Here is a 12,773-nt window from a genome sequence, read left to right as displayed (position 1 = left end):
CCACGTAGGGGAGCCGAGATGTCTGTAAGCCCTAAAAGGGACTGGATCAACAGCTGTTGTCCCTGCTCCTGGACCACAGACAGAGAAGGAATGATGCCTGCAGGCAGCATGGGTTCAAGAAAAACATGTTACATGTTTCATTTGGGGGGCAGGTGAGTAAAATGCGGGGGAAAACTGCAGTCACAGTCTCTGGGTTTCAGTGTGGCATCTGCCAAGTGTCTCAGCATGGTCTTGTGGAAGGATGGGGAAGAAGGGGGTGACATTTCAGCTGCCCGCAAGCCAACACCTTCGTGCCGAGAATGGACCTGTGTCAGGAGGAGGCCTGCGGGCACGGGCTGGGATGGCTTTACACCGGCTTCAGTGCAGACACAAATGAAGTATGTCCCAGAAGTGTGAATGACGTGAAGGTAACTGATATGCAGGATGTCTGTCAGTAAAGACCCCCAAATAGCCCACCAGGATGAAATTCAATGGCATAAATGTGAGGCTTTGCTCTCGGGTTAAATAAATTAACCTAACAAGTACAGGACAGCGTGTGTGTCTGTGTGAAAAGGGCTCAGGAGCTCTGGCTGACAGCAAGCGCCTGATGAACCCACAGCAAGGTGTGGCTGCCAAAAGCTTTCCTTCTGGGGACACCTAGAATGAGTATGGTGGCAGGTCTCCTCCGCCCTGCCCTCGGCAAAACCGCGTGCAGCTCAGGGCACGGACGTAACCCGGAAAGGCTTGGGGGACAGGGCTGGGACCGCATCCCTTAGGGAACTGTGGGTGGGACTGGAGAGACACAGCCTGGGAGACATGCTGGGGCCGTCCTCAGATCTGGGAAAGATGGCGTGTGTGGGATGGGATTCAGTCTGTTCTGTTTGGCCAGGAGGACAGGACGATGGGTGGCAGTCACAGGGAGGCTGATTGTTGCCCATAGAAAGGAAGCCCTTTCCAGACGTTCCCACTGTCCTCAAGTGGGCAGTGAGTCCTGGGCCACTGGAGGCGTCCAGGGGAAGCTGGACGTCGGGTTGGGAAAAAAAGAGCAGTGTCACCCATCAGAACAGCTGGACCGGCCTTTAAGCGCCCTTCCAACATTTGTGTGTTACGTATATAGGTACTACAGGCTACATTTTAAAAGGTAGCGATGGCCAGTGGTTGTCCAGGAAGTGCTGACCACCCTGAACGGAGACGGGGGCTGTTCGGACGGGACCTGCAGGCACCACAGCTCTGCCCGCTGAACTCACAGACGCGGGCCGCTCCGCTCGCAGGGAGCCCGCCTGCTGTCCCGGCAGGGCGGAGCGGGGCTTCCTCCAGCAGCCGGGCGGGTCCCCCGCCCCCGCCGGGGCTCAAGGCCAGACTGCCCTCCCAGCAGGCCATGTTCCTACACAGACTTCTGGCTCCCACACCCCCCACCCCCGTCTGCCCCACCCTTCCCGGCAGGAGCGGAAAAGGGGCCGCGCAGGAAGCCTTCACAAAGGCGGCACCGGCGTCCTTTGTCCGCTGGGCTGGGTTGTGTCTGGACTGACGGACTCTCAGGCCGTTCGGGGTCCGGCGCGGGGACCAGAAAGGAGCCCCACGTCATCGGGAGGCAGCAAACGCAGCTCTGGGGCCGCTTACTACTTTAGTTATCGCTGAAAGCCTCCGAGAGCATGAGAGGCCGTCGTGCCTGCTGGCTTTCAGATGTTTCTGCACATCTGAAGACACCGGGGAACCTTAAAAAATCCCAGTGCCCCGGCGCGCTCCCCAGCTGACTCTGCAGGGAGGCGTGGGAGCCGGACACCCACGTTTGTTTACAAGCAACCGAGCGACTCTTCTGGCACCACCGCGTGCCTGGCCCTGGGCTTCCCAGGCTGGAGGGGAAGCATCACCTGGGGAATCCTGCTAAAATGTACACTGTGACTCAGCAAGTCTCGGGCAGGCCCCAAATTCTGCACTCCTCCCAACCTTGCAGGGTCTGCTGATGCTGCAGACCAGCCTCGCAGTAGCGGGACTCCAGCCGACTGACTCATTCGGCTCATCTTTACCGGCCGGGCTCATTTCCCAGAGGTAACGCAACACCAAGGGCTAATCTGCCCTGCTCTGCGAACCAGCTGACCCGGGAGCACTTCTTGCCTTTTGGGCCGCGATCGTCACTTGCTGTTCGTAGATGTCGAGGTTCTGGTTCATGAGCTCCAAGGCCTGCTCGCGGCTGGTGAGGGCCAGCGGGTCCGGGCTCAGGATGGGCCGGTGCTCGTACACGGCAACCACGTACTGGTGAGCCTGGTGACGCTCGGCCGGGCAGCGCTCCTCGGCCTGGACCCCCAGGGCAGCCACGCAACAGCCGCAGAGGAAAAGAGCCAGCTGACGGCTGGCTCCAGACATGATGCAGACCATCGATCTAGAACGCAATGGGGCAAGGAGAAAAGAGCTGAATCCAGGATCCTGCCGAGATGGGGACTTGCTTAGCTGTGGTTTATTAATCCCGGCAATCAAACTCACCGGCTGTGACGCTGCAGCTCAAAGAGTTTGTTTCAGGTTCCTAACAAGGGGGTATGTGTTTCTCTCCAAACACGTAGCGAGTTACGTTTAAAATGGCTCACTGTTTTAACAGTCTGGTTTCAGAACATTTCCACAACAGACCCAATGTTTGCCACAATTTGCTTCCCCAGCAGGACTCTTCTAGTTGCACACTTCAGATTTAGGCAATCATAGCTATTCTAATTATTATAGATAATTCTGTGATATACTCCCCACCCCACCGCCTGCCCTCAGTACACACAAACATACTACAGGTCAGCCATCTACACCAGCTGTGACTGTCGTGATCCTAATAACACAGCTCGGCCATCTTAGCCATAAAAACCTGATGGGTCACAATTCTCCCTGCCTTTCTTTGGTTAGTAATGAATATAAAGCGTAAGCCTCCCTTTACCCAGCACCACATTCTTTAACTTGGTGCAGAGAAACTGCTGACTTCTACTTAAATGCCAGTTTATGGACAGTCAAAAAGAAGTCTCCCCATCAAAGCATGACTTTTTCCCCCTCCTTGAACTTGAGAATTGCCATTGCACACCATCACCTTCTCAACCTCTGTCTCTGGGACTCCAAAACTCCTGCTCAAAAAAAGCATACTCATCTGGAAATAAAATCCTTTTGCAGTAATAAAATGCAACTTTCTAGAAAATAAACTAGAATTTTCTAGAAAGCAAACTCAGCTTTGTAGCTCCTACCGTAAGAGATTAGAAGTAAACTTACAATGACACTTATGTGTGCCTTTTTTTCCCAAGAATAGGCATTTTAATTTCTAGAAGTTATGTGTCACTGTGTGTTTTTATACACAGTTCTGCCTTGAAAATCGGCCTGGCCTCCCAGCCACAGTCCCTCCCCAAGCACACAGACTTGCCAGGCAGTGCCAAGGCCAGGCCCCCGTGCTCCGTGGAGATGTGCCCGGGCCGACCAATTGCCCAGGAATCCAACTAAATGTCAAGACAGCAGAGACAAATCGAGGAACCACATTGCTGCTCTTTAAAGACAAAATGCCACCCTGCCCAAGTCTGACTCAGAACCCCCGTGTTTGCATTTCAAAACCAGACCCTCCGGGCCGCCACAGATTTCTTTTTCTCTCAAAGTTCCGCAAACAAAAGCAAGCATAATTAGGTTCAGCAGCAGACCACGGCCTCGGGGTGCTCAGTCAGAATCCCCGCAAACTCAGGCACTTCTCAGGGTGGACAGCAGTCTCCATCCCAACCCCGCCCCGTCTCAAACTGTCACTTCTTTCCTCAGGGAAGAAATGTTCCATCCAAATGCCAGGCCCCGGGGTGCGCTGCCGCTGGTCTGGGGCACTGTGGGCAGTGTTGGAAGATCAGAACAAGAGGCCTTTGACTGAGCGGCCATGAGCTTTTGGGTAGAAACGCAAGTATAACTGGTAAGCTCTCTTATCTGAATTTTGCCTCTGCAGACCAGCAAGGAATAATTTTTTTTGAGTTTTATTTTATGTTTTTTATACAGCAGGTTCTTATTAGGTATCTATTTTATACATATTAGTGTATATATGTCAATCCCAATCTCCCAATTCATCCCCCCAGCCCCGCTTTCCCCCCTTGGTGTCCATACGTTTGTTCTCTACGTCTCTGTCTCTACTTCTGCCCTGCAAACCAGTTCATCTGTACCATTTTCTAGGTTCCACATATATGCGTTAATATACGGTATATGTTTCTCTCTTTCTGACTTCCTTCACTCTGTATGACAGTCTCTAGGTCCCAGCAAGGAATAATTTTTAAAGTCTCAAAATCTGTTTCCCACTCCAGCTCTGGTTTCAGAATGATGACAATGGGGAGTGGTTTGAGGGGAAAACTTTCATCTTCAAAGTCAAATTCGCAATATTTCTAAAGTATAAGGCCATGGCCTCACTAAGAGGGGGGGAAACAAGGCTGGGTGGTGGGGGGAGCACATGAACCAGGACCTGGTGGGGGCAGGTCAGGAGGTCCTGGAGCTGAGAGTGGCGTTTGCGGGGTCCTCCTTCCTCAGCTAAGAGCTGCATGCCACTGATGCGGGGACAAAGAACATTCGTTTAAATCTCAGGGACTGGGCTTCCCTGTTGGTGCAGTGGTTAAGAATCCACTTGCCAATGCAGGGGACACGGGTTCAAGCCCTGGTCCAGGAAGATCCCACATGCCGCGGAGCAACTAAGCCCGTGCGCCACAGCTACTGAGCCCACATGCCACAACTACTGAAGCCCGCGTGCCACAACTACTGAAGCCCGTGCGCAGCAACGAAGATCCAACGCAGCCATCAATCAATCAATCAATCAATCAAATCTCAGGCCCTTGCAGTGCAGCAAAACAAGGAAATTGTGGGACCATCAAGGTATCCCCTTTCTTTCTACTTTGAGAAAATAAATTTAGATTATTTACAAAAAGAGGCTGGTAGGAGAGCCGTGAGTGGCAATCATTTCTGCGTGAACAGAGGTAGGTCAGTAATAAGGGGTTATGCAGATTCAGCCAGGTATTCCCCCTTGAAAGAAGCAAGCCTAATGAGGTAGGAGAGAATGAGTCATTAAAATAAAAATAGGCACCAGAGTGCACCCTTGCTGAAGAGTGGTGTTCTGGTTTTCCCTCTCTACGTGGCAGGGGCTTTGAAAGGCCTGGATGGCAGCAGGGGGTGCTGGCAGGCGACAGGATGCAAGGGCGCAGGTGGCCCAGCGCTGGCTCAGGACGGCGCTCACGGGGTGGCTGAGGGGCCGGGGTGTCCCTGGGAGTCACGAGGTTCTTGGCGATCCAGCAACGGATCCACCTGCAGAGCAGGGCAGGGCCTGGACCATAAACAGAATGGTGGCTGGAGATATATGCTCAGTCTGAAAAGCTAGCTACGAACCTCCTTCCATCGTAGGCATTTGACGGGAGTCTGAACTCCAGGAAGGGCCCAGCGTGAAGGCGCCACTGAGGTGACAATGTGCCCCCACATCCTGTGTCCTGTGCTCCACTGAGGCGGGGGCGGGAGACGGCGGGGCCGGGAGGGCGCTCACTTCAACATCCACGTGGTACCCGCCTGTGCCAGATGGAGGTGCAGGCCTCAGGGACCCAGCGGTGAAGGCGCCTAGCCCTTCCGAGTGGACCCTCCCCATGTATGCGGACACTGCCACAATCAACACAGATCGTCCCCCCACTCATGATGGTTCGACTTTACGATGGTGCGAAAGCCATATGTGTTCAGTGGAAACCGTGCTCAGAATTCAGAATGTGGACTTTCCCTGGGGGACCGGCGTGCAGTACGACCCTCTCTCTGATCCTGGGCAGGGCAGCTGCAGCCCCCAGTCACGGGGGTGAACAACCGATAGATACACTGACAACCATCCGGACCCGCACTCCATCCTGTTTTTCCCTTTCAGTGCAGTATTCCATAAACTCCATGAAATAGTCAACCCTTTATTATAAACTAGGCCTTGTGTTAGAGGGTTCTGCCCACGTGCAGGCTAATGTGAGTGTTCTGAGCACGTGTGAGGTGGGCGGGGCTGAGCTGGCATGTCCGGGAGGCTGTGTGTATCTAATGCATTTTTGACCTATGATATTTTCAACTTACGATGGGTTTACTGGGACATTAACCCCGTTGTCATTGCCAACTGACTGCACCTAAAGTGTCATTTGGCAATAAGTACGAAGGAGCCATAAAGACGGGGAGGGGGCAGGGAGGGCCTGGCGTGGGTGGGGGTAGGTTTTAGACCAGGAAGGGCTCCAGGAGAAGCCGGCGTCCGAAGAAGGGGCGAGAGGAGGCCCGTGGGTGCCGGGGGAAGAGGGTTCCAGGCAGAGGGGTCCTCGCTCAAAAGGCCCGAGTGGGAGCTTTCGGGTGGTTCAAGAAACAGCCAGGAGAGCGGTGGGCTGGGACCAGGGACCAGGGACCACGGAAGGCGGCAGAAAATGAAGTCAGAGGGAGATAACCGGCAGCTCCCACAGCCGCCCCACCCTCTTCCAGCCTCATCTCCGTGGAGATCAGGTTAAAGCCTAGGTCAATCAAGACGCTCCTCTGCTCAGAATCTCCCAGTGACTCCCCGCTGCCTGCAGAGTGAGAGCCGAGCCAGGAAATCATTGCTGGGGTGGGGGCAGCACTGCTGGAGTGACATCTTCATGCAAAAGCATCCTGATCTTTTCACCGCCCTACAGAAGCCTCTGCTTCTCAGTTCGTAAGGAAACATGTTCCCCTGACACTAATCCTGGTCAGGAGGGTTCTTATGATCTATGAGGAAAAGAAATCAAAGTCTTAAATTACATGGAAATCTATTTTGTGGAAATTTGGTAACATGTCAATCACTGGATATTTTTACACACAAGGAGCTTTTGTTTTCCATCTTGCTAAATGAGTCACCTTGAAAATTAGCTGTGTTTCCTTCCTAGCCATGCTATTACAATCGTGTCTTTTGCAATAAAATGAAAGGATTATTATGAAGGTATTCTTAATAAGATAATTTCAGAGGCAGGTATATACACTTAAAATTTTATATATAGACATACTGATCGTTTTAATAAAAGATCTTGTCACTCTTTACTTGTCAAGGAGAATGACAGCCCCATGATTGGGGAGCTCGCAGAGGAAATGTCATATCCTGTGGAACAAAGCTGAGGGACCAGCTAAGTCATTAGGAGCGAGCACAGTATACGTTTCTACGTGTATGTGACAGGACACCATGAAAAATACTGTTAAGTTCCAAATAGTTCTAAACCCATTCTCATGAGTTTTGTGATTTCCTTGTCTAAATCCTTTTACATAAGCAGGAGAAATGCCCATCTCCATCTAACTTACATAATCTGAATTTAAAGAAACCCCAAAGAGACCTTTATTTCCCAGAAAGCCTCTTGTTCTCTGCCTCTGCGCTTAGTGAGCTGGTCCATGACCGGCCCTGGAACAATGTAAAGCCCCACAGTGTTGTAGCTTGAACAGCTTCGTGCAAACCATCCACCACCAAGACTCTGATGCCTCAGGGGGGTGTGTCAGGTGGCAACTGAGGGTGATGCTGAGGTTCAAGGCTGAACTTACTTGGAACAGTGAGTAAATTACCAGGAACTCCCGGCTGAACTGGTGAATTGTCATTCCTCTTTTAAAAACATTCCACCTGTTATCTCCAAAAAGCGAGTGACATACAAAAGTGTAACCGTGGACCAGGCCTTGGACTGGGGCCCCTTTCTGGTGACAGGAGTAATTTCTCTTAGAACACCGAATGAGCAATCGTGACACTTGAACCTAAATATGTCACCTTTCTTTTCCTCAAATGGGAAATTACCTTCATAATTTAAGACAAAACTTCCCCCTGAAATGCACAGGTGTTTAATGGAAGAAGGCTCTTTTCTTCACTTTGTTGTGCAGACAGAAAAGAGCACCCATGAGACTGCTCCAAAGAAGAGCCCCCTCCAGGTCCGCTACTGCCACCCTGTGGGCAAACGGAGTACCACTTACCCACGTGGGGATTTGCGCTGAAGTGCCGCAAGAGTGGGTCATTCTTAAGAAGTAAATGGATGTTTTTTTCCTCCTTTCCGTCTCCTTTTCATTCCTAACACTTCATCTATCTCCTTTTTTCCCCACCTAACTCTTTTACGGTGAAAAAACTAGACATTTGATTTTCCAAGATTTGGGTCTCATGAAAGCTATTTTTTTATTTGCCATGTTCCTAGGGCTTATTTCATCTTCTATATTCACAGGTTCTAAATTTGCTGTGGTTTCTTACAGCAGTGCGCCCCACAGATGTGAGTGGGTGTGCAATGCAATGTAGCCCATCCATAGGTGGACAGCACTCTTCACAGGGAAATCTATTTGAGGTAAAGAGTCATCCACAGGGACAAATTTCTGTATGGCTGCCAGGTTGCATTTTATGTTACATGTTAACGTTTTCAAACCACTTTAACATCCACTACTTGATTTTATCTTCCTGTCACATAAAGCAATGAAAGCAGATGGTAAAATTCCATTTTCCTGAAGAGGGACTCCTCCAGGACTAGTTAGTGGTGAGAACAGACTGGAAAGCAACTCTCCTGTCTCCTGGTCCAACCCTCCCAGTACCTGTTCGAGACGGGGGTAATTTATCAGTCAGACCTTCAAAGACCACTGTGGTGTCATCATTGCAGCTGCAGCAGAATTCAACAGAAATTCAAAGTACCCTCACAAGGGAGAGACTGGGTGGTCAGACCAGAGCAGGGGTTCTCAAATGGGGACGCTGACGCTGAGGCACCTGAAGGGCTTGAACATGCAGTTCCCTGGACCCCATGCCCAGAAGTTTTCACTCAGCGGGTCTGGGGTAGGGCCCTAGAATATGCATTTTCTAATGAATTCCCAGGTGATGGTGGTGCTGATACTCCTGGCCTGGGGTCACCTGCAGAGCCACTGGGCTGGAGGGTAAAGGCAGGTACATTCTGACACTATCTTCCCCTCACGTCAGAGAAAGACATGAGTCAGGACCATCACCTTTATTTCCCAGGTGCTTCTCCAACAAAAGGCCTGAGAGAATGTGGGCGGATTTCAAAGTGTTCCCACCATATTAATGGAAATGACCAGCAAAGTATTTAAACACTCAAACTGTGGGGGGGGGGGGGGGGAGGAAGTCCCCCAAACAATCTGGTCCAGGTTGGTTAAAGGATTCAGTGCTTGTCTCTGCCTTGACAGGAACATCACTGTAGAACCAGGTTGTTACTGGTTTTCATTTGTTTAAATAAGGTTCCTGATTTTAAAAGACTAGAACAGGGGTAAGAGATAGATATTCCATTAGGTAATTACATAAGATGAATAAAGAAATATGTAGGAATTAAATGAATAAGTAAATAATGTATAATATATTTATAAATTTAAATAAATTGTAATTAAAAAATTTTAACATAATTATTTATATATATAATTATGCATTTATAGGTAAATAGGTAATCTGAAAAATCTTCCAATTATATTCTGCAGAAGTGTATCAGATTTCTTCTCAAAAGCTTATCTGAAATCTTTGGGAGCCAAAAATGAATTGCTGAGGAAGTAAGTCTTAAACTGTGGTTCGTAGACCTTGGCCAGGGGAGCAAAGAAAGCACTCAGAGAAGGCTTCCTCACTGTCCGTCAGTCTTGGGAGAGAAGAACGGTGGGAGCATTTGTAGCTACCCTGCTCTTCTTAGTCCTCTAGAACTATCATCAGGGTCTCTGAAATAAGACTCCATGAGTATCAGCAAAGAATTGTCTTTCAAAGCCCTTGGGAAATTTCTCCCCCATTTCTTTGTTGGACTACCTTCAATTAGAGTCATCAGAAGAAGCACCTTCTAGGGAATGAGGACCTGAAGACTGGACATGGAGAAACACAACCAGCGCATGGAAAATATGATGCCCTAGAACCACAGGTCAAATTTTTCAGGGAAGATGTGCTCAGAAGTGGGGGCAATGCAGAGGTTCTTTGTGAATTAAGTGTATGGTGGATACAACATCTCTAAGGGCATGGTGGGCCAAACATCACGACACCACGTCCCATCACCCCTGTGCTCTTGTCTGCCAGTGCTCGGGACTGAAACACCCAGATCACAGGACCAGCAAGACCGTGAGGATGCCCTGCATGCAGACCGTGGAGGACAAAGGAATGGGTATTAGAGCCAGGAAACCACGGTCCCCAAGTCAAAAGAACAATCCCTGATAGGATAGTCTGGAAACACTGAGAATGAATGATAGTAGGAAGGGTAAAAGAAACAACAAAAAAAAATCTAAGGTAAAACACAGCACTAGAGAAAACATGCCAAAGGCCACCTTCTCCTATGGAGGGTCCAGGAGGTATCTACTGGGGAGAGGCACAGTCAAGCTCACCAAGAGAGAAACAGCAAAAGCAGGCAAATGGGTCCAGATGCTGTCGGCTCTGAGTACCTGTGGAGGATGCCCTCCACACGAGTATGGTGGCAAGCTGCAGGTGACCCACAGCGCAGTTAGAGGGCAGCACATGATCAAGAATGAGAGTGACCTTAGCCCTACTCACAAACGTGGCCAGCTCCAAGCAGGGCTTGGTAAACGGCAGAGAAATGGTCAGTATCTCTGCTTTCGCCTCTCTTCCTAGAGGCACTGAGCAGTTTTGTTTTCTTCTGCTTTGGACAGACTGGTAATTATTTGTGTGCCTTACTGGTAATTCTCTGTATGCCACCACACTCAGAAGCACAAGAGGAAAAGTTTTATTGAATAAGTGATATTGGGATGACTGAACAACAGTTTGGAAATAAGTTTAAACACCTTACACCATATACAAAAACAAACTCAAAATCAGGAGTTAAATGTTGAATGTTAGGAAAACTAGAATAAATTATAATTGGCTATCAGAGGTTTGATGAAACAACTTTCTAAAATTTGAAGCAGTTAAAATAATAGAAGAAACAGATTGATAAATTAAAATTTACATGCAAAATATAAACATCAAGACAACACTTATAAACAGGCAATAAACAAGAACAGATTTAAAGAAGAAAACAAATCATAAACAAACACTTTGAAAAACTTTGAACTTATATACAAAATAAACATTAACTTGTACTATTTTAAAATATTAAATTTGGAAAAAAATAAACTAGTAAAGTGATAATAATAGTACTTTCTTATTGGGAAAAAAGTTTAATAATTCATATTATAAATCACAAACAGTATTCTTCTGGGACTTTATCTTAGGAAGTCATTTAAATAAGAAAAAAGTCAGTTGAAATGACAGCATACTACGGAAGTAAAGAATATGGGCTTTTCCTCCTGCCCCCCGTGGTGTTCCTCAGATTGAAGTCACTTTTGATATTGATGCCAACAGCATCCTCAATGTCTCTGCTGTGGATAAGAGCACAGGAAAAGAGAACAGGATTACCATCGCTAATGACAAGCGCCGTTTGAGCAAGGAGGACATTGAACGCATGGTTCAGGAAGCAGAGAAGTATAAAGCTGAAGGTGAGAAGCAGCGGGATAAGGTGTCTTCGAAGAATTCTCTTGAATCCTATGCTTTCAACATGAAAGCTACTGTTGAGGATGAGAAACTTCAAGGCAAGATTAATGATGAGGACAAACAGAAGATTCTTGATAAGTGTGATGAAATAATCAACTGGCTTGATAAGAACCAGACTGCAGAGAAGGAAGAATTTGAACATCAGCAGAAGGAGCTGGAAAAAGTCTGCAACCCCATCATTACCAAGCTGTACCAGAGCGCAGGAGGCATGCCAGGAGGCATGCCAGGAGGGATGCCCGGGGGCTTCCCTGGTGGTGGAGCTCCTCCGTCTGGTGGTGCCTCCTCTGGGCCCACCATTGAAGAGGTTGATTAAGCCAGCCTAGCACAGGTGTAGCATTGTTCCACACAACACTGAAGGACCCAAATTTGTAGCAAATTCCATGGCAGTTTTAAAGTTGAGCTGCTGTAGTAAACTGGGCATTCTTGATACTTGAACGTGGAATGTGTGCACAGGGAAAGGAAATAACATTGCACTTTACAAGCACTGTATTGTAAGTGGAAAATGCAATGTCTTAAATAAAACTGTATTTAAAATTGGCACCAAAAAAAAAAAAAAAAAAGAATATGGGCTTTCGAGTTTTAAAATGTCTGATTTGAAATCCTGGATCTGGGGCTTCCCTGGTGGCGCAGTGGTTGAGAATCTGCCTGCCAATGCAGGGCACACGGGTTCGAGCCCTGGTCTGGGAAGATCCCACATGCCGCAGAGAAACTAGGCCCGTGAGCCACAACTACTGAGCCTGCGCGTCTGGAGCCTGTGCTCTGCAACAAGAGAGGCCGCAATAGTGAGAGGCCCGCGCACTGCGATGAAGAGTGGCCCCCGCTTGCTGCAACTAGAGAAAGCCCTCGCACAGAAACAAAGACCCAACACAGCCAAAAATAAATAAATAATAAATAAATAAATTAAAAAAAAAAAAAAAGAAATCCTGGATCTGGGAATTCCCTGGTGGTCCAGTGGTTAGGACTCCACACCTCCACCGCAGGGGGCACGGGTTTGATCCCTGGTTGGGGAAGTAAGATTCCTCATGTTGCGTGGTGCGGCCAAAAAAAAAAAAAAAGTAAATCCTGGCTCTGATACTTACTCATTATATAAGCTTGGATAAGTTATTTAACACAACGAAGCTTCAACTTCTTCATCTACAAGCTGGAAATGAAAATACCTGATGTAAAGCACTTAGTGTTTAATAAGTGGATGCTAGCTAAAATTGAAGAATAAGTCCCAATAGATGAAAGCTGGAAACAAACAATATCTAACATCCAATATGAAGAAAGCTATGAAAATATATACAAACCAGGTGGAATATTAAGCAAAAATTTTAAAGATAGCTATGCTCAACAAATATAGTGA

At 48.3% G+C, this 12,773-nt stretch overlaps 1 protein-coding gene across 3 annotated transcripts in view; it reads right to left on the bottom strand.

The window, feature by feature from the left end:
• The window catches only part of BTD (biotinidase), a 73,366-nt gene that overhangs the window by 20,170 nt on the left and 40,423 nt on the right, over positions 1-12,773 (bottom strand). For 2 of the 3 annotated variants that reach the window (XM_082392749.1, XM_082392748.1), the window contains exon 2: positions 2,095-2,359. In XM_082392749.1, coding sequence (XP_082248875.1) covers positions 2,095-2,355 — 261 coding nt within the window. In that variant the 5' untranslated portion in view covers positions 2,356-2,359. Of the gene's footprint in view, positions 1-2,094; positions 2,360-2,460; positions 3,211-12,773 lie in introns of those variants that run through there. The other variant, XM_082392750.1, reaches the window with a different exon arrangement.

This window comes from Balaenoptera borealis (assembly GCF_965194805.1).
Source record: "Balaenoptera borealis genome assembly, chromosome: 5".
Taxonomy (NCBI): Eukaryota; Metazoa; Chordata; class Mammalia; order Artiodactyla; family Balaenopteridae; genus Balaenoptera; species Balaenoptera borealis.
This window is presented reverse-complemented; position numbering and strand designations above follow the sequence as displayed.